Source organism: Meleagris gallopavo, chromosome 4 (assembly GCF_000146605.3).
Source record: "Meleagris gallopavo isolate NT-WF06-2002-E0010 breed Aviagen turkey brand Nicholas breeding stock chromosome 4, Turkey_5.1, whole genome shotgun sequence".
NCBI lineage: Eukaryota > Metazoa > Chordata > Aves > Galliformes > Phasianidae > Meleagris > Meleagris gallopavo.
This window is the reverse complement of record NC_015014.2, coordinates 4,859,528-4,887,258: the sequence shown is the minus strand read 5'-3', so window position 1 is coordinate 4,887,258 and position 27,731 is coordinate 4,859,528. Positions and strand designations below refer to the sequence as shown.

The 27,731-nt window shown below is 36.5% G+C and overlaps 1 protein-coding gene across 1 annotated transcript in view; it reads right to left on the bottom strand.

Annotated features, from left to right (window-relative positions):
• The window catches only part of PALLD (palladin, cytoskeletal associated protein), a 181,473-nt gene extending 163,044 nt beyond the window's left edge, over window positions 1–18,429 (bottom strand). Inside the window, 2 exon segments of the mRNA XM_010709482.2 lie at window positions 13,989–15,023; window positions 18,260–18,429. Coding sequence (XP_010707784.1) covers window positions 13,989–15,023; window positions 18,260–18,414 — 1,190 coding nt within the window. The 5' untranslated portion in view covers window positions 18,415–18,429.
• Window positions 18,430–27,731: the final 9,302 nt, after the last annotated feature.

Genomic DNA, 27,731 nt, shown 5'->3' with positions numbered 1-27,731 from the left:
AAATGGGAAAAGAAACAAACAGGGAAGGAATGCTCACCTGTATCCAAAGATCTAGATTCACAAAAAAGACTTCACAAAAGAGGGATCTCCAGAAAGAGATTCTTCCTACTGGCAGTCAGCCCTTAAATGGGGTCTGCAGCCTTCCCAGGGCTGACTCAGTCCTTGCCTCAGGTGGTCAATCAGTGGTTCAGGCCGTGACTCAACAGTTCCCCTACACAGCCCCAAACAGACATTTATAGCAATAATATCATCACATATAAGTATTACATAAAAAATCTAAACCCAGCATTAAGACATGTTTACAAAACTTCCAAACATTATTTGCTCTTTATTTTTCTCACTTCAAATTCCTCTCCATATTTCTGTGGAAAAGCATAAAAAACTTTGCAAGACTCCCTTTTCAAAACAAATCTCTATAGGCCTTGCTGGCCCTTCTGAAGTTTCATGGTGCACCCTGGAAGAAATGTTCATCACTTGTGAGAGATGTCCAGGGCTGCATTGCAGTGCAGCTACAAAACACAGTAAAACCAAAGTCCAGTGAAAACTGCAAATCTCTCATAAGTTTGGAGCAGGCAAAATCATATCTGTAGAGCTCCATCTACTTAACTCTGCCTTGGGCTTGCATCTCTGAAAGATACTTGCCTTGGTGGCATCTTGGGTTAACTCCATGCTATATGAGGAGAGTGAGTTACCAAAGGATTTCCTGAGAACAACTGAACTAAACAATACTTTAGTTCTGTAACCTGGTCACATCAGATAGAAGGCCACACTCTTTTCTATCCAGTAACTTGTTTTGCCTTTAAGTTATTTCACACTGATGCCCATTTCCTAATACAAGGGTTTAAGAACTGAGAAGTGAGTAGAAAATACATTAATCTGTCAGACTCTTGAAATCAGTCTTCCAATTTCCTGCCTATTGGCACCTCCTTTTGATAAGGGATGTTTTGAAACGTTCTGTTTGTGGGAAGACAAGAAATTCAGTGTAGCTATATAGAAGTTGAATACAGCCCCAGTGCAAATGTGACTAAACAAACTAGCTGAGGTAGATGTTTTAAATTTTAAAATAAAATAAAGACAACAAAAGGATAGGATAAAGAAAAGGTACAAGTAACTAAAATTCATACTTGCATTCTAGTGGAAGAAGAATAAATATCTCGGTGAAATAATCTGGCAACACATTGAAAAACTTCCCTGCTCTAATTGACACCCCTGCAGCTGAGTTTCCATAGCCTGCTCTCATTTACAGGTTGTATTTGAAAACCAGACTGCGGGGAAAAACAACAAATAAACGAACAAACTAGATTTGCCTTCTGAATGTCATACATGGGTGGGATGATAGATCATTATACGATGACAAAGATGAAGCTTACTGAATAACTAAAAGATAGGAAAGAAGAGATGATAAACTCCTGGTAGACAGATATAAGGTGTTAAGTGACAAAGTCACACGATTTCTCAAAAAGATACCTGCTCTTCTATGAAAAGAAAATTCTATACCTGTACAGGATTTATGAAAGGGAACAGGCATGGATAGTAGAGCTGAATGTTCTTCCACAAAACAAGTTATTGCTTGATTTTTTTTTTAGATGAATTATTAATTTTTAAACCAGATTTGCCCATTTGTAACACAGATAAGGAGCTTAAGATAAAACATTGGAAACTTTATGTCTCCTGTTGCGTGTGATGGTCATCACATCTTCCCCATAGTGTTTTATCTCTAGTTTAATTAAGAGAAATAAGTAAATGATGCAAGCAGTCAGATTGTGGTATTCCTTCTAAACCTGCTTTTGGGAAGTTCTGCACCTCAGTTCCATCACTTACAAGCAGGAGATAAGAAAATTTGGCCTACAACAATGGAGGTCCTTAAAGAGCTGTCAAAACTGAACTGAACTGGGGGAAAAAAGCACAGTAACTAAGGCATCTTTAACGCTCCCAAGTAGTGGCTATTTCTTCAATTCTTTTATTCCACCTATAAATAGTATGGTTGCATGTACTGCAGTTTTCTTGTGCTGTTAATTTACAGAATATCTTGGCTTTCTGTCATTTTCTGACAGAAAGGGACCTTGGTGTACTGATGGGCACTTGGCTGAATACGAGCCAGCAGTGTGCCCAGGTGGCCAAGAAGGCCAATGGCATCCTGGCTTGTATCAGGAATGGAGTGGTGAGCAGGACCAGGGAAGTCATCCTGCCCCTGTACTCGGCACTGGTGAGGCCTCACCTCGAGTGCTGTGTTCAGTTTTGGGCACCTCAGTACAGAAAGGACACAGAGGTGCTGGAGTAGGTCCAAAGAAGGGCAACAAGGCTGGTGAAGGGCTTGGAGAATATGTCTTACAAGGAGCAACTGAAGGCATCACTCCAGAAAGAACTGAATCAGATAATGGGACTCATTTCAAAAATTCCCTAGTAAATACTTGAACCCAAGATCATGGCACTGAGTGGATTTATCATATCTCTATCTGCACCAGCTTCTGGTAAAATTGAACAATATAGTGGTTTGTTAAAAACTATGTTGAAAGGAATGGGTGGTGGAACACTTAAGTACTGGGAGAAGCACATGGCAGAAGCCACTTGGTTGGTCAATACTCAAAGATCTATCAACTGAGGTATCAATTTCACCCACACTTTTCCGTAAAAAGGTGAGAACTTGGATACTTTTTCTAAGACCCAGAGAACTGCACTGAAGTAGTAAATTTGTCAGTCAACAGTTTTATTTGCACCTGAGACTCACAGAACTGCTCTGGATTCTGAATAAATCATGAAGAATCCCATGCAATTTCTTTCTAAGTTGAGAGGTTATTACAAAATGCCCTGGTTGGTTTTTCCAAAGGGTCTAAAATTTAATCCCGTGTATAAGGGCATCCTGATCTGGTGAAAGGTGTCCTTGTTTATGGCAGAGGGATTGGAGCTAGATGATCTTTAAGGTCCCTTCCAACCCAAACTATTCTATGATTCGATGGATATTTTACAATGCTCTTTCTGGAAGCCTAAAAGTCAAGGACAGCACTACATAAATTCAATCTAGAGACACTTGGTTGATATCCAATTTTGTATCAACATTTCTTTCCTATTCTGTATTTAGAAAACTTCTGTATTTAGAGTGGTGTTTTCTCTATACAGCGAGATTAACTTAATCTTACTTAGACTGTATTGTAGTTAATAAAAAGATTGTTTTAATCAGTGATTTAGATATCCTCTGAGAATTGAAGAGAGATGCTAGTCTATAACTCTGAATCACCATCCACTGAATTTGCAGTCAGTAGCGTGTTCCAGAATTGCAGTTCTTGGCAACTATAACAATTCCTCAGTGAACTCCAAATCACTGTCCCCACCTACTTCCTTTGTAGGTGAAGTCAACCTAAATTACATCTCAGGGGATTTGTGGAAAATAGGCTTTTATAGATTCCTTCTAGCCATATGGCAAGCCTGAGGAAGCTCAGACTGAATCAAGTCTTCCCTTGTTCCAACCTCCAACAATTAAACTTGAAAGCCATCACTAGGCAATACTGCTTTGAAAAAATGAGGCAGGGAAAAAAAGGCAGAAAGCAGACAGTAACATCTACCTCTGTATTGCTACAGGCATTTTCCCTTACTTTTCACTACAAAAAAAAGACTGTATCAACATCAAGCCATCTTATCAATACTGATACTAAAAGACTGTAACATGCTGTGTGCAGTGTATGGGAAAGATGCAAAAAAAATTAAATTCAGCATTCCAGTTTGGATTATATTATACTGCTTCTTAGTTATAGCTCCAGCTCTCTCTAAATCAGCAGTGTGTGTCCTGACAAGGAAAAGGGCCATCAGACCCAGCGCTGCCACCAGAGGGGATGGGTTTGCCCACTCTGTGCAGCCTCCCATTGAGCACTGCGGGCAGTTTTGGTTGCCAAAGTGTAAGAATAGCATAAAACTATTAGAGAGAATCTGAAGGAGGACTACAAAGATAGTGAGGGGTCAGAAAGCAAGAAGAATGAGAGGTAGATGAGAGGTAGCTGTTTGTTTGTTCAGCCCAGAGCAGAAGAGGTTGAGGGGAGGCCACATGGCTGTCTACCTCCTCCCAGGGGAGCAGAGGGGCAGCACTGAGCAACAGGACCTGGTGGGGCTGCATTGGGGAGGGTAAGGTTGGATATTAGGAAGAAGTTCTGCATTAGAGTGTGGTCAAGCATTGGAATAGGCTCTTCACAGCCCCAAGCTGCTGGAGTTGAGAAAGAGTTTGGATAACAGCATTGGATGCAGAGTTTGAATCTTGCGTGCTCCTGTGTGGTGCCAGGGGTTGGACTTGATGGTCCTTTTAAATCCTTTCCAAATCAGGATGTTCTATGTTTCTAATGCCTACAGAAGAATTCCTCCTAGCAGCAGTGATTTCTAAGCTTGAGTAAACTAATACAGAGATATGGAGAAGTATCTTCCTTTCCTTGTTTGCTTCAGTGATGATCAGTTAAAATAATTATAGTTTAGGAGACATAAAATTGATATTTAATTAAAAAGGCTTACAAAGTGAAGAAATGTATAGTCTCTCAACTTCCTTTAAAAAAAAAATCAGTTTGAAAGAAGATAGTAATCTTCAACAATGTTATATCACATAGTACTGAAATTAGATGTCTCAGCTTGGTGCATGAAAGAACTGAAAGAATTTAGGAATGTAAGTCTTACTGACTGATTATGGGAATGAGAACTCTCTACAGGGCAACTGCAAGAATTACTTTTCTGTGGATTGATTATTCAGAATTAGGGCAGATCCTTAAAAAACACACCCTTTCAGCACTTTTTAGTAGTATTCGTAATTCTGCCTAAGGATTTCCCTGGAGGATTTTTTCCCCATTTAAAAAAAAAAACAAAACACTGAAATGTGAACTCAGTAACTTTTGTCTGGTTCAGGCCCATAACTGGTCATTGCAAGTTTTAAAAGGTTTTGTTTATGTTGCTTGTAAGCAAACTACTTGCTACGTAGACATGTCAGTTATCTGAATGTAAGTCTTGATCGTTTAAAAAGTAGGAAAATCTGAATAAGGGAATATATAGCTGGAATCATGAATGAATTTTGCCAATACAAGTAGCTAAGAGAAAGAAGATGATTTTATATATTTGAAGTAAAGAAAATAAAACTTGCATTGCATTTGTTCATTTAGTTATCTACATAACTGTGTCTATTAATTTCTAAACTGATTGGTTCAGCTTGTATTGACATTCAGAATTAGAAGAGGAATATGCTTCCAGGAAAAGTGGAGAAGATCAGAAAAAAATTTGACTTTCACATTCTATCAAATAGGGACAGGATATTTTATCCTAGAAGAACTGTAACCCAGTATCATTTTTAACCTGCATTATAGGCAGGTTAAATAATAAGACAATAAGAAAAATTCACTTCTCTAACACCTTAAAATTTACAAAAATTGACTTAAATAACTCAAACTATGTTTATTGCATTACTTTTTTCTTCCAGAAGATGCTTAAGTTGAAAATAACCAACTTATTACTCACTTAAAAATAAGCAAATTTACATGTTAATTTCCTTCTTGATCCCTAGGCAATAACAAATAAAAAACAATCAAGTTATTTAAGCCAACTCAGTTCAAATTCAAAGCTTTAAATATGGATTATAGTCATTATGAGATCTGTGTTTCCATTTGATCTTTGGGCTTAAGTATGGTATTACGAAGAGTCACCTGTAGGCCAATTTATAATGGCATTTACAATTCAATATAAGGCATGTAGAATACATAATTACAGCAGTGAGTTACTGTAAACTATTCTGCCTTTAAAAAAAACACAAAGCAAAACATCCCAAAATCAGCTAATAAAAACAGAGCCTCTCTTCTAAAATACAGTGTTTTCTTGTCTTTGGCACTGAAAGCATTTATCTGACTGATAACTTAAACACTTATTTTTGCAGTGTTCTCTAACTCAACAGTGAACAAGAACATGTGCCTATATGATAGAAGAAGAGTTTTTGTTACTGGTGTTGCAGATATTTGAGAGAATGGCATTGCTCTGTGTAACAAAGTTCTCATAACATACAAAGTCACATTTGATCAAGGAGACTGATCTTCATATTCAGACTATCTGGAAAGCATATACCAAGGATAAGAGATTCTGACAGCATCTGACACTATAGCTGCCCCTAATTATCAGTGCATTTTCAGTAGAATGGATAAAGCATAATGTCACAGGGGAAAAAAGATACTGGAAGAACAAACTGCTAAGGATGTTAGATTGTGTCCAAATGTTAAGTAGTCTTCTATGAAGCTTGTTATCAATTTAGACTTGTCAAGACTACTTTATAGAAGCACGAACCCCTCAGCTTAGGCTTGTGCAGTTACATATATCCAGCCTCAGCTACTCACAGGGCAAACACTGAAGTGATCTTCCCATAAGCAATGATCTACTGCTGGGCTAAATCTCTTGTAATGTTAAAAGACTTCTGTTAGCCACATTACCTGTCAGTTGCAACATAAACTAAAGATTAACTGTATGTCAAATCTTTTTCCCTTGGCCATCTGAAAAACACATCCTTATGAAATAAAAGGAGATAAGTTAAAGCAGCTCATATATTATGCAGGCTTTTATGAAGCACTGAAATTCCACTTAAATACAAAATGTAATCTTTTCAGTGAAATTAATGCATATATGCAGTGCAATATATTATTAGTGTGGTGGAACAATAAAACCAATTATTTGAAGATTCATGTTACTGTTAGACTAGATGAAACATCTTCATGATGGATTTGTCACACAAAAATGTTAATCCTCTACTTGCTTTCACTTGTAGGTAGCTGAGGGGAAGAAAAGAGTAGTATTTTGAGCGATTCTACCTAGTAATTACATTAAATTCCCAGGCTCTTTTAACTTATTGCCCTTTCCCATAGGAAGTCTAATGTATTGAAGTTCACACTACTATTCTTGAGTTTTGTACTCCTCTACACTGAACAGTAACTGTAGCATATTACTTCAGGAAAATAAGGTCCTTGTTGCCTGTTCCATAGTAAGCACTTCAATATGCAGTACATCAAATAGGTTCTAGAACTAATAAAATAAGCTAATTTTTCACTACTGTTTAACAGTATTTCTTCTATGCTTTGTCTATTATATTTGTCTATTATATTTGAAAAGCCAATAGCATTTTCCATCTTCTCCAAGGTCCTGTCAGTCCTAATTGAATGAACTCTAATACTTCCTTTCATCAGTGATGTTTGCAGAAAAGTTCTGTTTGCTTGATGTCATCATCAAGGTCTCTAAGATTAGCTTTCACATTGACAAGAATGCATTTACCCAGCATGTTCCAGATATGATTAAAGTTTTGCATTATGAAAGAATTTTTAAAGCATTACATTTCAAAGTAATAATTGTATTTACTCTATTTATAAATATAAAGAAATACACTATATCTTACGAAAGTATGTCCTGTTCAAATAGCATTATTAAACTGCTGTAATTAAGCTTAAGAATCTTAAACAATTCAAGAAGTGGTATTGCCTTTAGGCAAATGAGCAAACATGTCAAAGTATGTTAAACATAACGATTTAAATGGGATTTGGAATAGTACCGTGTACCTGTTGAACTTTGATAGGTAATGATACCAAAAGCATCAACTGCAAACACTTCTCTTTATGAAAAGCCTCTCTACTCCATTTCTCTTCTCATTTCAGTACAAAAGAGAATCGTCCATTCCTAAACTGTGAGTACATTCCCACCTCTATTCTACTCAGCCTCCAAATTCAGTTTTACTTTCCACAGGTCAGTGCTTTCAATCAGTCTGTGACAAGTAAATTACTAATTTATTTCCTCACTGTCAAGCTTTCTTGGCTGTTGAGGCTTTGTACAATAATAGCATGGTCCAGAGACAATACATGGGATTTATAAAAATAAATGCTGAAATATGAAGTAAAAACAGCTTTTGGGAATATTGCCTCTAGCACTGCTTTTGTGCCACTCTTGCTGGAAGTCTGTATTTTAGAATTGCTTCTATTCAGTTTTTTTTTAAATCTTAAAAAAAAACAACCTCAAAAAATACCACAAACTAAATACATTTAACATGGACAAAGTTAGTGAAAGAGCTTTCAGAAGACATACAGTGCTTTCTTATTTTGTCATTCATCCAAGTCTCATTCAATTCCTATGTAAATAAAAGTCAAAAGCCACATATATGGATATTTTTCTGCAGATAAGAGCACATTCCTCATATTAGAAGAGTAATTTTCAGTAATTTGCTCTAAATTTCTCATATTTTCTTCAAATATAGTATCAATTTAAACTGTGATCTGAAAGTTTTTTTCTATTCTGAGGTTTTTATAAATAAATATTAGTTAATAATAATATTATATATAATAACTCTAAAAAAAAACCAAACCAACCCACCAGATAAATGGAGAAATGCCCAAAATATTGCTCTCCCAACACTCCCACCCATTCATGGTTTGGAGTCCTTAACATTGATTTTGTAGTATCAGTGGACTTCTCACCCTAAGCTATGCTTGAATAAGCAAACTGTTTGTTTTGTAAAGCTTCCCCCAAATTATCCTGTTACCATTATCTGGACTTGGAATGGTTACTTCACCTAGGAAAGAGCCTGCTTCTTGAGATGCTCAGTTGAAACGCTGTCCTCTATAGTTGTAGACAATAGACCAAGACAAAAAACCTCAGTGACACAGAGTATTTGATTATCCAAATGTTCTGAAACTTGTCTAATCAAAACTAATGTTTCCAACTTGAACAATATAAACACGCATTTCAATTAATTCAGATACCTGAAATTTAAGCATTTCAAATACCTGGAAGAAAAGTAGGACCTGAACCAACTGGATAGGTGTTTCTAAACACTAAGCTGTATATACAAGATTTACAAATGGGAAAGTAACAGTTCTGAAGACAACTATTAAAAAGCTTGAAGAAATACATGAGAAACACACCCAAGGAACATACTTTTCTGAATTAAGGGTACTTAGTGCCATCAAATGTCTTGTTAAACATTCTACTAATGCACACTACTCAAGCTTTATTAAAAAATTAAGAATCATTACTATAGCTCTTGGTTGTTTCCTTCCCAGAGAAAGAATTCTAAAATCATTATTTGCAGTGGCTACGTTATCAAAACTAGCTTTTCTGGAAAGAATCATAACAACTGAAGCCTGGTTTCTGCAGAGTATATAGCTACGTGCAAACGTGCAGACTATGGCTCGTGCGCTATCTGCATCTCCACTTCAGCAAGTTTTATATCTGCTGTTGTGACTCACAGAACTGTTCAGCTTGTTCAACATCTTTTTTGGAAAGAACATTAATATCCATGTCTGCCTTCTATCTATCCAGCAGCTTTCATTAAAGGAAGTTGCTGTCTTTTATACAGACTTTTTTTTCCCACTGAACAATTGCATAGATATTTAAGTCTTTCCAATTCACCTGATTGCATTCCTAATACTTAGAATTTGCTCTGTCCCTCCGCGGTTAGTGCAACATCGTGACCACTGGGTAAATCTTCCCTTTTGCCCTAAGGTTTGCACAAACCTTGTTGAACGAAGAGCTCCCCGCTGCCCCCTCGCGCTGCTCTGCCCTCAAAAGCAATGCAGGCCGTGAGAAGCCTGGCCGTGCTGTGAGAGAGAGACCTCTTCAGCCAAGTGAGAGTGATTGCAAGGTCGAGGTGCAGAGTTTTATGGACTGCAATGAGTCCTTAGGGCAGCTTTATTCAGTTGCCGCAAGAACCACAACGACGTTAAGACTAAAGGAAAATGTATTTTTAGTGGCAAGTTAGAAAAGCGATTCTTCCTTTTTGATGGTAGATACACCATTTTTAAGCCTATTCACAAATTGATGAGCTAATTATTAATAATTACTGAACTATTAAAAGTTAGAGTATTAAACTCTCGAGAAGCTTTGTAATATATTGAGAAATTAAAATGAATCGATTTGTTTCAAGTCAGCAATGATGCAGGCTATGAACAAAAATTATCATTTTCAAAAACAGAAACAAGCCAAGACTCATCAATATCGATATGTAAAAGATTACTTTAAAATCTTACCGATTTAAAAACCATGCACTGTTATCTGAGTATAAGTCAACACCACGTGTTTGAAGCTCAAGAAGCTGCATCAAAAGCAGTATGACCAGCAAGAAAGGGAGAGGATTCTCCTCCTCTATTTCACTGTAAGCATAGTGCCCCCAGCAAAAGGACACGGACCTGGTAGGATGGATACAGAGGAGGCTTAAAGGATGATCAGAGGGCTGAACTACCTCTCCTGTTAAGACAGGCTGAGAGCTGGGCTTGCTCAGCCTGCAGAAGAAAAGTCTCTGGGGAGATCTCACTGTGGATTTCCAGTACTTAAATGGTGCCTACAGGAAAAATGGGGAGAGACTCTGTATCAGGGTCTGATAGTGACAGGACAAGGGATAATGGCTTTAAACTTAGAAAAAGTAAATCTAGATTAGATATAAGTAAGGCATTCCTCATTGAGAGGGTGCAGAGGCACTGGAACATGTTGCCTAGAGAATGTGTGGAATGCCCCATGCCTGGAAATGGTCAAGGCCATGTTGGATGAGGCTCTGGGATGCCTGATTTGTGGGTGGCAACCCTACCATGATGATCAAAGATGATCTGGATCACCTTTGACCCTCCCAACCCAAACCATTCTGTGATTCTATGAACTTGGTGATGTTTCCCATGACTCATTCTTCTCAGACATTAATACTTCCCTTCTCATTTAAGGATTCTGCAAGAGGTAAGATTCAGAAAAGAAGGGTTTCCTTTAAATAAAGGAAAGAATAACAATCCATTTTTTTCTAGGTTTCTTGTCACTATCTTGATATTTAGTCTTTGAAACACATCTAAAAATATTGGAAAATACTTATGCAAGTAATCATCACAGTTTACACACCACTATAGTTCTGTAGTCATACCACAGAAGATTCACAGATAAAGACAATAAGATACCAAAACATTGCAGCAGTGTCTTTGATTTTACAAAACTGCAGCTTCACTGTTGCTGTCAAACTCACATAAATGCCACCATCTGTATTTCATAGAAATCAATGGTTCCTAATCATTCCTTATCAGAACGGCTCTCATATCAATTGCAGGAAATAAAGTACAAGATTTGAGTGGCACCAGAACTTTTTCCTATGTTATTAAAATAAATGCCTATTGACACAATGCTCTGCAAAGGAAATCTACTAGACAGTTTTGTCACTTGTAAAGATCCTTCATGCTTATTTATAGTCCATTCTAAGATCATTTTCACCTCGCAAAATACACTTTATAATTCTCTAAGCCTGATGTATCTACTAAAGCATAACAGAACCATGGTGGTAACATTCAAGTGAACAGAAGCAGTTTTTTTTAGTAATAAAGTATTGTCTTGACTCATGGGACTTAAGCAGTCTTATTAATGACTTGATAACTAATATCTAAAACTCCCTCACACTTTCATAGTGAGAAATGTTATAAGCTCGCTGTTAAAGTTATGGAAGTGAAGATGTTTTCCAAATTCAAATGCTAGGAAAAAAATCTAAGCTCTTTTTATGCAAATATATATCAAGGTGGAATATCGCCTGCAAGTAAAGGCAATTCAGTTGTTTTTTTTTTTTCTTATAGTTGCTTTACCTGTGGGTAAGAGTTGGCAAATAAACTGTGTGCCTTCTATTAGCATTGAGAAGTGAGGATGTGTGGGATTTGCCTCATCTATTGTATAGCCAGCTGATAACAAAGTGTTCAGGCTCAAGGATTTGCCTTCTTTCTATTGCCATTGTAGGAAACAATGGAAATAGGAGACTCTTAATAGATATGTTTCCCTCCAGTGACTGCAGGGAGAATCTAGGATGACTTAATCAGGTTAAATACCAAATGCATACACAGGTAAATTAGGTAGAAAGGTCTTTTACTATTAATTAATAGTAATTATTTTTCTCCTTAGAGGAGGTATCTCTGTCCATTGCTATTACTCTACCTTACAACTCAATATTAGTAAGAATACATTATCTAATCCAGCAACAAGAAAAGATTCCATTGAAGTTAACGTTTCTTGTTACCCTAAAGCATATAGCAGAACCACTGGCAGGCTGCATACTCTTTGTGAGGTAGAAAGAAGAATCTAAGAAAAAAAAAAAAACAACACAAGAGGAGGGATCCCCACCTTTCTTAGTTGTGCTGCTTCTACAGTTCCCCTTTCATGACATCTTGATGGTGAATAAACATCTATCTGGAAGATTTCTGTAGCCTCAACAGAACTAAAATACCAAACAACTATTAGAGAGACGACATGCCTATGATATTGCTTGATGGAGAATGAAGATTATATTTTTCTATGAGTGTCCTGATGTTTGCAAGGCTCATTATTTTTGTTTTGTGTACTTAGATGCACCATTTTGCTTTGTTTAGATCAACTGACTAGTAGGATGATCTAAGCTTTTAGCTTAAGAACATAACCAAAGTGCTGAGGTACAACTTCTTCCACTTTGTAGACAATAACAATGAAAAACACTAGGTGATATGTAAGTGATCTTTTGACTGCAAAAAATTCAGTTTACCAATATTTAGTTTGTTTAGGACACATTTTCACTGAATACTCAGTGAAAGGAAAGGTTGTTGTTTTCAGTTGTCAAGGGAATCTTCAAAAGTATTTTCTAAAAAAGATAACTCTTCACCTCTATTACCTTGAAATGAAAGCATATATAGACACATATAGGTATAACTCGACTTTTCAAAGCTGTACTTTTAAAACCTTGTTGACAAAAATAAAAACGATAACTGTTCATTCCCTCTGTGAACCTGCACCAAAAGGCACCAATTTAAAAAAAAACATTTCAAAGGAGAAGTTCAATTATGGTAAGCATGAAGATAGTGTTCAGTGATGGATATAAAAGCTTGCAAAGCTACAAGGCCTATGTATCTGACTGTATTTGCAGGCCATTTTGGGTAGCTTAGTACAAAATGTTATTTATTTCAAAGTGTTGAAAGACAACTCAGCAAATGATATAAAGGAATTCAAAACAGAACAAGTGTTACAGGAAAGTGATTGCTAGGTTCATTTAAGATAACGTTGAAAACCTCTGAAAAATTATATTCAGATGTAAGAATCTTTTAAAAAGTTCCTAAGGAGAAGCTAAAATTCTTTCCTGTCCAAACAGGATTTTAAACAATTTTCCCTTTCTACCAAAGGGACTATCAAGCACTCGTGTGATTTTAAACACAAATAGGTTGTGATGGAATATTAAACTAAACATATAGTCTACCTGTGTATTAGCAGGTAGCATATTTAGCATTAAGGCTCAGAACTGTAAAGTGACAAATACAGCCCATACAGTGCTGGTTTTAAAGTTAATTTCTGTCAGGTTTAGAAGGAAAGCAAGACAGCAGGGAATATTATGTATTACTTAAACACTCATTACGACTGCAAAGGTAGCTTTTCTAACTGTTATAAACACAAGTTAACAAAGAGTCTAAAAATAATAATAAAAGGAATGTAGAGACTATTTTTGAGCTTTATTATCAAACAGAACCACATGCACGTAAACTTCACTACAAGGTATCAGAAGGAATTTTGAAACGGGAACCATCTTAGCATCTTCTGAAAATGCCTCACAAAAAAAAAGTTGGCTAAATTTAGCAAATTTCAGGTTTTCTCATAGTAAAGACTAAATTCCATTGGTATGAAACTTAGAACTGTTCTAATTAATTGAGCATAGAAACGTATTTAGAGACTGATACATGCTCTTCAAGGGAAAATTGTGGATTCTTTCACTTACATTGAGGAAGTAAATCACAAAGGATGCTGTTTGTCACTTTGGTTTCTAACTTTGCCATGTGACTCTTTACTCAAGTAGAACCTTATTTCCCAAGCAATTAAACATTCTAGAGATCTAAAGAGGTCTGAATCTATTATTTCAGGTGCTTATGAACTGAAGGATATACTGCTCTTACGTTATTAAGAACTTCCAAGCAAGTCCACTGATACTTTATCTCAGGTATCTTCTGCACTTAGAGACTTTGCTAAAGGCATATACTTACCTGACATCAGGGACTGGGTTGCCAGCAACTCTGCACTCCAGTAATACTTTATTTCCTTCAGCAACTTCCTGACTCCGGAGCTTTTGAGTGAACTGAGGTGGTGAAGGCTGATGGTCTTCTGCATTGGTGAAAGGGTGGCAGAGAACCATTTCACTCTGTGCGACGCTCTCCTTTTCAGAGCGGGGCTCTCCATTTAGATCAACCCCAGATAATTTTGGCCCAGGCTCAGACTCTTGATGTGGCTTGTTATAGTCTTTGTTCCTTGAGGTACTTAGCGTTGATTGCTTCTTTTTCGGTGACAGGTATCCGCTGTCTGGAGAAGAGTCCCCATCAGGACTTCGGCCCCTTGTCTTTGCTGCCTCTCTAAATATTGATGATAGTTCCTCAATGAACGTGGCAGCTTTGTCACACAACTTGTTCCTAAAAGGAACCTCTCCCTGGGATGCTGATTCAGACTTCGTGGTGGGCACAGCTGAAGCACGCTTTTCTGAATGTTTCAGGCTCCTAACGTAGCTGGGACTTGCAGCTAGCAAAGGTGAGATGCTTTCTTGCTTCCTGGAGACTGTGACAAAACCACTTGCCACTTTAGGTGAGTTAAATTGTTCTTTCTGATTCACTGGGGGAATGTGACTTGCTGAAGATGAAGTCAGACTGCTTGCTTGAGACCTCGGTAAAGCACCTTGCTCATGCAGTTTGGTATCCTGAAAAGAAGCATGCTCTAAAGCACTAGAAACAGCAGTATTGAAATGAGTGAACTCCGGTGCTATATTCTGATCCTCCTTCATGGAATTGGCAATTGATTCCCGAGCTATGTCAAGACTTTTACATATTTCCTCCTGGGTAAGGAAGGCAGAAAGTTCATTTGAAAATTCTCCATTCTGTATGCCAGATAGAGAATCATAGAAAATGTCATTGCATGATGAGGCTTCTGTCATGTTTTTAGGATATCCCTTATTGATGTCCCTCTCTGCACAGTAGGTCTCCTTCTGCATTAAAGGAAGAGGCAGTGACTGGCCATAGCTTCTGTCTTGCATGCTGGAAGACACAAACAGTTCTTTAACAAAAGAAAAGAACAACACAATGGAAGTTATCAGTAAAAAAGTCTGCTATATTCTAGAGCCTATAAGCTAGTCACAAAACTGGGAAAAGAGCAGAAACTTAGTTGTGCATGTAATACTTGCTGTAAACCTTGATTTGGATTTACAGATTCCAAACAAGACAGAAATACGGTTTTCTAGGTAGAAATGAAAGCTCCTAAGAGTATTTTTTCTCTTTTATCTTTTTCAGGATAATAAAGGCATCCTTCCTCTGTACATTAGCACAAGCTCAGGTCTGCTAGATCAGTCTGAGCAATTTATTCCATCACCACAATGCTATTATACTTACTCAGTGTTTAGTTACAATAATGTGCATTTTATTATTATTTTCTTACAGGAGACTGCTAGCTATCAAATTCTGAGAGAAAACTATTTTAGTTGAAACCTGTGTAATCAGTGAATATACAGATGTTACAATTAAAAAACATACAGGAAAGTTAGGCTAACCAGGTTATCACACTAAAGAAGAATGGATGGAAAGCTTACCCTCATCCTGGGCTCACTGAGAAGAATCCAAGAGGAACGATCTCCAAAAGAGATCCTTCCTCAGAGGCAGTCAGCTCTTAAATGAGATCTAGGAGAGGTGCAGCTGGACTCCACCCCTTCTGGTCACACAGCTGAATTACCTTCACCTGTGCTCCCAGGGCTGACTCATTGCTCGCCTCAGGTGGTCAATCAGAGGCTCAGGTCATGACTCAGCAGTTCCCATACAAAACCATTATAGGAATGTACACATGTTAATACTGACAATGTGTTTAATACTGTTGTACTTCTTGTATTATCGTTTTTAAATGGGCTGGATTTTATTGAAACCTAACATCCGTCCTCTAAACGCTTAAGTGGGATATCAAACTACCACATGCTAAGAGCACAACACTGTGGAAACAGGTTTCACAACCCATATATCATCCTGCCACACATGAGCATATGAGGTGTATTCTACAGTAGTTTCACGAAGTATGGAAGTATCTTCAGTTTTTCACATAATTTCAGGATGAAGATGAATGTTGCCTGCTTCTGTAAGGCCAGCAGAAATGATACAGCAGAGAAAACTCTGTTCTCCTAAGGCAAAGGTCAGCATGAAATCCCACTTACTGAAATGTGTGTGTCCTATTGGTCACTAAATTATGGATGATCTGATCTTAAAAGTAATTGTTTCTTCTGCAAGCTATTTAATTAAATCAAGGATCAGTATTTTAAATTATCCTTGACAATTCCCTTCTGAGGATGGTTTAGGTGAGATTAATTCTACACAAGATTTTCATAAAAACATTTTTTCCTTCTAATGCTCCAAAGCATTGTTTCAGCAAAATACAGGTGGCTTGGCAGTCATGAGATGCACTCAGATATATTTTACATCAGCTTGTGCAAGCTCCAATAACCTTTAGTCACTTCCCTGGGGCTTATCCAGCATGTATTCATTAACTGACTGATAGATTATTGGAATTCTTGGCCTGGCATATGCATTTCTTGATATCTCTACTTGTCTTGCCAACAGATTACAACTCAATGCATAAAAGAGAAGTACAAGCAAAGCAAAGTGTTTTAGGATTTGAAATGTGTTTTTGTAGAATATGTTGACGGGTGTCTTCTTTGATGGCATCTTCTTTGATGGGATTACATCTTTCTTCCTTTTTATCTGTGTTCACAGGGCGAGAAATTTAGCAACCATGCCAATCCATTGTTAACATAATCTAAAAAAGGATGTACAGTACACTTGATTACCATACTGCAGCTTGAAAGAATGAATCTCAGAAGCCAAGAGCACAGTTGGTGTAGAGTCTCAGCTGTTGGGGCATAAGCTTAATGGATGCCTGCAAACAAAGGGTTAAATCTGGAGACCTTAGTTAGATTTTAAAACATTATATTGGAATGAACAAATATACTAGTTTCCTATTTGGATAATTTTTTAATGTAAATTTCTGTGCTTAAATGATATCTTCATCTTAATCTAATTCATACTGCTTCCTGGCATGCTGCCAACTCCAAGTGATATATTATGTATTCAGATTAACTTCTCAGACTTCCAGACCCAATTTGCTCTGTTGTTTCCATGGGTCAATGGAAATGGGCCAATGGAAAATTTCACCTGTTACTAGCTACTCTGACTGACTGAAATGAATATCTAATATTTCCTAATACTCTTTTTATGCTGTATTTTCATTCATTAGAAAAACTTACTGGCTGCATGTGTCATAATTTCCATCACTTCAGTGTTCAAATTCAGGTAAATCAATTGATAGCTGAGTGGTTAGATGAACTTGATAATTTAAACATGCTCATTTTTGGCAATTTCCAGTGCTGACTAGTGTTTTCAGTGAGGAAATTCTGGTCCAAAAATAGATTTAAATGTATTCCTTCAGATAAGTGAATGAATGCTTCCTGTATGAAGATTTTTTTGTCATTCAAATTATAATATATAAGCCTGCTATTCTTTTAGAGTGACTTGTAATTGCAGCAAACTGGAGGTGATATCATGAACCCTATCAAGTTGCATATAAGATGATGATTAGAAATACCTAATGCTATTTCTATCTCCTCCAAGTTACACTACAGAATATTTATAACAGTTTTCATCATCATTACTCATTAGGTAATGTGTGAAGCCACATACTATATCATTTAAAGACATAAACAAACATAAAATACAATGTTGCATGTAGATCAGATTGTTTAACTATAGCTCCAGCATTATTAAATATGAACTATTTATGTACACCTATCTGCTCTATATTTTAAAATTGCTCACAAGTAAACATGCATTTTAATGCCATGCCATTTAAATATTTCTTCACAAAGCAACGTAGATGCTGTAAGAAGCAATATGGTAAATAGCTGAGCATACTAGATTATAAGCATCTCGGAAAACATTTGAAGGATTTATCAAATTAAGATATTCAAGAGATAAAGAACAAAATATGGGAAAACAGAAAAGCGAAGGTCTCATTCGAGACAGATACAAGCATCCTGAATTTAGGGATACTGTGCGATGAAAAATAATTACCTAAAAAAAATGCAACCCAAAGCCAATCTGTTCAACAGAGTAATATTAAAAAAGAAATGTATCTAATAAGATTATTAAAAAAAAAAAGAAAGTACATATTTAACTTCTGGATTTTGAAACCCTGCACATTACTTTACTAAATTAGAGTTGGCATAAAATATAAAACAGACCTTATAATGAACGGGCCAATGTGAGGAGTTTCAAGTATAATTAGTAGCAGGTAACGTTGTTTTTCTCCTTCTTTACTTAAGCAGGCTCCAGCTATTCTCTGAAGATTGCTTGGTCCCCAGTAAGCATCGAGAAGACTGTGGCTTGTGTGTTCCATCTGTCCTATGTGACTATGTAATTCTTACCCCACTCATCTATATTTGGTAGCTGAACTCATGTTTCAGCAGACTGCCACTATCAGGAATTCCAGCAGAAGCAATGTTATGCCTGGAAGTGACACAAAGTTCTGTGCACTTACTACTCAGAAATTGAGATAACTTAATCATTTAAATGAATATTTAAATGAACACAGTAAAGGCTGCTTTAAACTATTATTCTGAAATGTAGGATGTGATTTTTGCTCAATATTAGAATGTCTGCCTCTACAGGGAATAGAAAACAGTGTGCAAAAAGTAATTGTGGAAAAATAATTTTTCTACATTATGTTGTCTTAACAATTTTTTAATAAGAAAATTAATTTTTTTACAGTCATTGAAGAATTTATTTTTTCTATAAAGATTATTTTAAAGCCTTTTTTAAAACTTTCTTGTACACCTTTAAAGCCTCCATGAAAAGAAAAAGAAACAGCTTTTATTAGTGGAATCGGTGGTATCTTTTTGTAACAATAGATAATTATTAATCTGTAATCACAATTACATTACAAATAAATTTACCCACTAAATTTTCACTTCCTACATGAGGTAATCCTATCATGAGAAAATAAGTACCGCCCTCCATCTGAAAAGACACAAAACCCCTTGTGTAACTTTGGACCCCACAACTCTGATCCAGACAATAGCACAGAAACAACCGAAGTGCATTGCTTGTTTCTCTAGTCATGTAAAGTGTAATGAGTAATCGCAGTCAGCTTCTCTTTGTTGTCCTTGCCAAAGTGCTTTCACCTCATTAAGAACTGCTTTGAGCCGTGGCACAGGGAAGAAACATTTTCTGCCTAAACTACACTTGTGCCTTTTCAGGTACATCATTTCCATTGATGCTCAGTGAAATAAAGAAGTAAACATGAAGACTGCTGGTTTAATCTGTGGACTTTATCACATAATTTCAAAAAATAATTGGGGTAGGATTGCTTCTGCCTGATTGCAGCCTATCAGGAGAAGTCATTTAGAGCAAAAATACCTAAAATGTTTTGTACATCTCTCTCCCTTATGCCAAAATCCTTTTTGCCTGTTCTCTTACCTAAATTCTTTCAGTGGGCTAGAACACATTTTTAGCTCAATATTATCCTGTAGAGAATTGATCCATTGTTGTGACACACCTTCCTGTTTGTCCCAGGCCATATTTACATGTTACCAAGTTATCTCACATTGTATTTCTTTTGCATCATCATATTGGCAATTACTTTCCCCTAATCAGAACTTTACAGATTCACTGTTGGATCAGGGATAGTTTATTCGCAATGTATAAGGACTCTATTCTTATACAATGGGATCCTTACTGTGTTATCATGGAATTAATAAAAAAGGATTTTATTACAGGTCATTTTACTATATCTTTAGTGTGTGAAATAAGAAAAGAATCACCATTCTAAAAAATCCCAAGGGAAAACAAAAACAAAACCACCAACAAAAAAGGAGCTGGTCATCTAGCAGTTAACCATTGTAAGCCTATCTTTTAAACAGTCATCCTGCAGAGTGGAATCCAGCTCTGTGTCTGGCAGCTATCCTCTCCACTTAATGCTTGAGAGTTAGGCACCTTGGCATGAGAGTCAAAAATAGCCAGCATATAAACAGCAACAAACTGCCTTGGGCTATCTTCAGCATTTTCTACAGGGAAGGGGTAGATGAAATCCTGGTTCTTGGAATTATATATTTAAACTGTCATTTCTTGGAAGAAAATATATATCTGCCTGGAGACACTTGCCAAAACAGTTTTCAAAGTGACGGAGTCTAAATGAATACAATTGCACTAGTGATGTGTGTCAATCAGGTTTGTCTATTCCTTTCTGTACAGACAGATATTAACACTTGCCCAGAAAGTGAAAGACCTGTGTTCATTTCATTTCTACTGCCTTCAAGTGTTAATGAGCTTCTAGCCATAACTTGCAAACTGATTAGGATAAGGCTTTATACATCTGCATTAAGCTGTGAATACATTTTCCCGATATCATTTTACTAAGATTTTGAAAATGCTTATAATCTTTGACCTGAATTTTTTGAAAACTGAATTTTTGATCAAGACTTCCTGATTTTATTGCAAATGTAATGTGTACTCCCTTACAAAAGTGATTGAGGGTGGTAAAATACAACCAGCTAATGCCAGAGAGAACACTGAGAAATTATTCATTTTGAAAGATAAACGTGCAACAAGATGTAACCATATAACATTTGCGTGTAAAAAGTAAAAATTAATAATAACAAGCAAATAGAATAAGGGATGTTATCTGTCAGATGCTCACCCTATTCCTATTGCAGTTCTGTGGCACATTCAACTGATGAAAAGAGCTTGATAAGCCCAGTATTTTTCACTGATAATTTAGTAGAGCATTGCTAGACAAGTCTCCTTAAGCTTAATTAGTAATAGCTTCTAATACTAATCAGACAAAGTCATACAAAGCTATAAAGTTATTCTGGGTATATAAGCCTTCCATTCCATCTGATGCTATTAGATCCAAAAGATATTCATTTGTAATTGGGCTAGTATTCATGTGCTTATTTACAAGAGCAGAAAACCTGTATTATGATTCCAAGATTATTTTGTATCTTACACTACATAGTGACAGGGTAAAATAGCAGCAAGTAGGTGTTCTATTCCCTCGCACAGAGAACGTGCAAAGATAATCTGTTGTACAGGTACTGATATTTTTATAATACTCCTTATAGGCTCACATCTGTACAGAAGGTATAGATAAGGGCCTTTTACTGCCTAACTCCATTAAAACATTCAAGGCATAATACAGAATAGTATTAATGGGCAGGAAATGAGATGCCAAGAAACTGAAATTTTGCATAATCACAGAGTCATTAAGGTTGGAAAAGACCTCTAAGATCATCTAGTTCAACTGTCCACCTATCCCCAATATTTCCCCACTAAGCCATGCTCCTTAGCACAACATCAGAACATTTCTTGAACACCTCCAAGGATGGTGGCTCCATCACCTTCTTGTGCAGCCTGTTCCAGTACCTCACCACTCCTTCCGAGAAGAAATTCTTCCTGCTATCCAACCTGAATGTCCTCTGGTGCAACATGAGACCATTCCTTCTCTTCCTATCAAATTCCCTCTTGTCCTCTCATCATTTGGTGAACCTGACTCAGAAAAAGGTACCAAACTTTTTCTGTACTTTTTTTTTTAATTAATTTACTGTACTAGGTCATGATGGTTTTCAGTGGTTAAGTAGAAAGGCCATTCCTTTCTACTTTAGCTTTACACTTTAGCTTTGTCATGGTTTTATCTGTAAATCTGTGTCCATGACAGGGGAACAGCAGGTCCACAGGCCCACCAGGCCAAAAAGAGGGAAAAGGGAAAGGAAATGCAAGGGAAAAAATAAAACCCAACAGCAGCAGCAGTATGAAGAGGAAAACAAACTTAGTTTACAAATTATAATAGCAAAGAAACAAATTAATTGGGATTGAAGCTAATAAATCAAAAGTCTATGCAAGAGGAATTAAGAAACAAATGGGAAGGGAGACATCATTGAATGCTCCATCTCTGGAGGTTTTCAAGACCAGGATGGATGGGAACTTGGGCAGCCCAATCTAGAGGTTGTCAACGCTGCCCATTGCAGGGGAGTTGGAATTAGATGGTCTTTAAATCCCCTCCAACCTAAGCCATTGTATGATTCTATGAAAGCATCAGTAGATGAGGCTGATGCACTCTCATAGGGTTAGAGGAAACAAGGATAACTTCTGGGGGTGTAGCATATGGTATATAACCAAGAATGGAAAATCTAGCAGGTAAAGATTTCAGATTATATGGTAAACAAAACACATAAGCTGCATTTTTTATGTTTTAGCTCACGGTCTTACATAATTTTCTAAGGAAAAAGGCTGAAATAAATTATTGCAAAAACAGGCTAGTGGAAAATCTGTTATAAATGTAAGTTTCTAACTTAAACAGATGAATACTTTATATATTGTTTGAAAGAAGCAAAACAAGCTGTAAATCCTAGGTGGTTACTTCAAGAATTCATCTGTTAAAATTTAGAATTTTCTTCTGAAAGATTATGCATTCAATACTTTAGCTGTAATTATGCTTGGCTTCATTTCATTTAACTTAACCAGTTCAACTGTTACTTTTCTTTTTCTAAGTTGATTTTGTTCTGCATTCTATAAACACTGGTCATATTCACATGGTTTTTCCATTTCTTTTATTTTCTGCATTAATTGTACATTATCACTTTCTGTACCATATCTGATCTGTTATCCACCCCTCTATGTCATTTATAGTCTTGAACTCCTGCTTAAATTCATGTGTTTCAGTCACATTCATGCTAGCTGTTACCTCTGTGAAAAATATTTCAAAGAAATTAGATACTTTTAATATAAGATCTTTTTGCACTTAATGTTATAAAGTTCTCAAGGCTGCACATTGAGAAAAATGAATGCTTTGTAGAATCACCTGACATCTTTTTCTGTGTTACATACTAAGTTTCTGTTTATGCAGCTCAGTTAGACTTTCCTCTTCATTAGGAAAACGATCCCCATTAGATTAATTTTAGCTGCAAGCCTATAGTGCATATTTTACGTGTTTATATTCGCAGCCAGTCATGTGCTCAAATTCCTTCTTAGCATGTGAAATGTGTTTGATCTGTGCAAGCACAGACACTGCTGAGGATAATCATGAGGATTAGATTTGAAACAGGAATGTGCCTCTTTCAACAAACTGTGAAATGCTGGTCTCTAGGAAGATATTTACCTTTTTCTTTTACCGTAATACAGCTTTATGTTACTTTACCTTACTTTACCTTTTTAACAGCTACTGTGAGCTGTCTTTTGACTATGCCAAATGTATTCCTATGGTGAGTAGGAAAGCTCAGCCTGCCACCTAAAAACGTCTGATGGAAGATAAGGGTAGACAGCTGTACACTGCTGCCAGAAGTCACAGTGCTAAACAAAGACAAATGTGCAAGTATGTGGCAGGCATACTTCTGGCAAGAGGAATGAATGCTGAAGGAGGAACACTGAACAGCTGATTACTTCCGTTGTTAACCTCCATAGGACTAAATTTATTTTTAAAAAAATTACACTACAGCTGGCTATTTAGAAAGAACTGCTGAGAGATTTGTCAATCACTAGCTTCTGTTAGGGAGACACTTAGCTTGGGAGTATTTTTGGAAAGAGTTTCCATAGAGTTGCAGAGACTTCAGGCCCTTTGCTTTTTTCTGATTGGCCAACAGTCAGGTGCTGAAAAAGGTGGTGTCAGAAATATTCCAGACGTAGTGAGCAGCACATACAAAAGCAATGGCAACTTACTTTTTGTATTATGGTAAGCTGTATCATATGAAATTATAACAGAATTTTTCCTTTCTCTCCATCTGATGTGAAATGAAAAAGACTCAGGCAAAGCAGAAAGCAGCATCAGTTGAAAATACAAAAACCCATGTTTACCATTTGTGTGGGGTCTGTTGTTCCATAGCAAACTTTTAGTGGCTTAAAACGAAAAGTAATTTTTTTTTCAGAGCAATATAGAATGGTTTAGGTTGGAAGGGACTCCAAAGATCATGTAGTTCCACTCCCCTGCTGTAGGGGTTGAGAGAAAGTAAGAACTTTTCCGTGGCACTGAACACTTGTGTGGTGGTACTATAAATCCTTGTAATTCCTTTGGTGTCATTTTAGAGAGTTTGGGGCCCCAGACTGGACCCACAAATTCCATCGAAAGCAAGAGGTTGAATTCTTACCAGGCATGGATCTTGTGCCAATAACCAAATATTATCAGGTACAGCTCAACGCTGTGGCATTTATAGACTGGGAAAAAGGAGGTCCATTTTTAAGTAATACAAGCTGTTGACATTTTCTCCATTTAAATGCTAAATCTGGATATGTGTGAAGGAATTAGGAAAGAGTACGAGTATCACAGCAGTGGAATATCTTAGCAAAACTGAAAGGGAAGTCTGAAGTGCAGACAACTTGAACATTTTCTTGAAAAATCACACTTACTAGCAACTGATACTGTAACAATGCTTTAAGTTTTCTAAGAATTGCTCTGAGCATTTGTGAGCTAATACCATGGGCTAATATCATTGGTATACAACCAACCTTTTGGCTTGCCTTGGCTTCACTGAGTGATGAGGAATTGTCTTAGGCTGCATAAGAAATACATATTACTATTAATGTATGTAAGTGATAAAACTAGTGGGATACTTGACCATGTTTTTGCGAAAATAATGCATCAGTTTGATTTGATGGAAGTGGTTGCCTTTCTTAGTGTTTGTCAGAGATTTCTGATGAAATTTTATTTTTTCTGGACTTCATCCTTGGAAGTGTTTGTTCACAAGTACTGCCAAAAAGTGATGACATGAATAAGGTGTGACTGAAATGAAGGATATTCTTCTCTGGTAAGATAGGTCTTATAGAAGCCTAATAAAGAGACAAGATAAAATTTTTCTTTGAGTTGAATATCTGATTGCAACTCTACATTCCATATGATTCACAGGTGATATATTCATGTCAACTGAAAATGAAGTTGCAAATATACCAAACAATTTATGATCTTTTCAGCAATCTTGACACATACTCTCAAATTCCTGTATCAAAATGGAAAGCATGGCTGCATATTTTCTGCTGTTCACAGGACTGTGGTTAGCCAGTGTATCAAAATGCATTAAATTATTTGCCATAGGTTGAGCTCACCGTAATTTAAGTTTCATTTCAAATGCTGTTATGATTTGAAACAGAAAACAGGCGAGTTCATTTTCACCTTAAAGATGCATGTTTAAGTCATTTAATTGAGCAATCAAATCCACAAAAAAATGCTAAATCGTAGGGCCATTTTTAATCTTCATGTTCTGATGCAAATTTTCCTTTTGATTCCACAGATGACTTGATTTTATTTACAAATCATAAATCTTTTAAACAATTTTTTAAACATTTTACTTATCCATTTATTTTGGAAAAGTAAATGATGTTCCAATAATCAGCATCCAGGAACTCTTGGAATTGGTGATGATTCAATCCACTGGACTTCATGAAATTCACAACATTGCTGACAATTTGCACTACATTATTCAGTTTTAAAACTTTTGTGCATGTATTTTATTGATATAAAATGCAGTGATAATTTGTCAAATGTGAATTGCTGGTGGCAATTGTCTTGTCTTCTATTAATTTTAAAAGTAACATAAGTATGAGCCTTTATAGAAAGGGTTGTTAAGCACTGGAATAGGCTCCCCAGGGAGGTGGTTGAATCACTATCCCTGGCTGTGTTTAAAACTGTCTGGATGTGGTGCTCAGGGACATGATTTAGTGGAGGGTTGTTAGAGTTATGGTAGTATGGTTAGGTTGTGGTTGGACTTGATGAGCCTTAAGGTCTTTTCCAACCTTAGTGCTTCTATGATTCTATGATTTTTTGTTACCTTAGTTTGTTTGATCTCAGCATGTTATGTGAACGTATTTCTACCACCTTGATAATTTTATATTAATAGTTACCAATCTTTACAGAAGGAACTCTTTGTCAGAATTTGCATATCATCACAAACCCAGGGGGAAAAATGTGTAAAAGAAAACAAAACAAGTTTGTATTGTGATTGCACTCAAAAAGATGAGGGATTGTATCTATGGTCTTTTTCTAAAAGCACTGTTCAAACACTGCTGTGCGAACTGTACCTCTTAAAAGCAGTTGATGAACGTATTTAATCTCCTTCTGGTCAGGCACAAATGGCATAAATGAGAAAGGTTGTTAGGCCTCAGCAGGCTGTTTACATAGTGTTCATGGTCTGCCACCCAATGGTTGTTAAACAAATTGATAAAAATGTGCTGTTTAGTGAGTTCAGTGTTTCTGAAAGCAAAGAAGAAAATTCCAGTTTGTTGACATCTTCCAAGAGAATAAGGAAGAAATAGAAAACTACAAAGACAGTAAAGAAGAGATACAGTGGGTAAGCAAAAGATACTGGTAAGCAAGGAAAGTGAAAATAGTTTTAATTCAAATATTAGTCTTTATTAAAAGAAAAAAAGAAATCCTTCATTTTTTTATTTTTATTTTTTAAATACAGGCATATAAATTTAGGCACTTAACTTTGTATTTAGAATCAGATGGCATGTTTGTTTTCATCTGTAGTACCCAAGGTTATCACTGGAATAAATGGGAATGTGACCATTTTTGCAAATACAGAGATTCTGAAGAGTGCCATCAGAGGCCCTGAGCCAAGCATTGTAAAAGTTTGCTAAGGCAAATAAACCCCAATGACCTTAGTTTTGCTTCAGTCTTCTCCTCTGTCTTTTCTCTCTCCTGTCCCAACCACATAGCCCTACCCTTTCTGACACTGACTCTGATACTTAACTGGCACCACAGCAAGGGAATTTATGAAGACACTGTGGGAGAGAACTAAACCAATAAGTAAGTGTATAGTTTTCTGGCAACTTATTGAACTGAATCAGCTCAATAAGGAGTAAAATGAGTGACAGAAACCAGAAAAGAGATGAGGCTGTGAGGCTGAGAGTAAATGATGGGTGGAAAAGAAGTGGAAGGGGAGGTATCTGTAAAGGTATCACATAATATGAATGAGGATGAGAGCCCATACTGATTTCTTTCTTCATCGTTTTTTATTTTCGTTTTCTTAAAAAGCTGTAGTTCAAAAGCTGTTATGGTAATATTCAGTAGCAAAATGGTCATGTTCTTGCTTCAGTGAAGGAATATCTAAAATTAACTAAAATACTCATGGCTAAATTCCATGATACAGAACTTCAGTAAAATCAGAGAATTCTGTGATTGAAATGTATTGAAAGGCAGGGAGCCTGGATTCTCTCTCAGTCTGGGCATTTTATTTGATATTGTTGTTTTTTTTTTTTTCTTCCTGTGGAAAATGTTACAATAAATCAATTGTTCAAATTATTATTTTAGACTTTGGAGAAGTTGATTGATTATTGAGTGAAGTCAGAGAAACAAAACAAATCACTTGGAACACTTCTGTGAGTAGGAATTGGGTATCATCATGCTGTTACATACCACAAAGGAAGACAGTTGGTAGAGATGCTGTTCAGAAAAGGATTTATACTGGTCTTTCTTTTTAAAGATTTAATGCATATGGAAGCCATTAGGGTAAATTCTCTTATATCCTCTTTTTTCCTGACTGCTGATTGATATAGAATCATAGAATCACAAGGTTGGAAATGACCTGCAAGATCATATAGTCCAACCATCCTCCCATCACCATTGCTACCATGGCTACTAAATCAGATCTTGTAGCTTCTCATCCAGACACCTCTTGTACACTACCAGGGACAGTGACTCCACCACCTCCCTGGGCAGCCATTCCAGTGCCT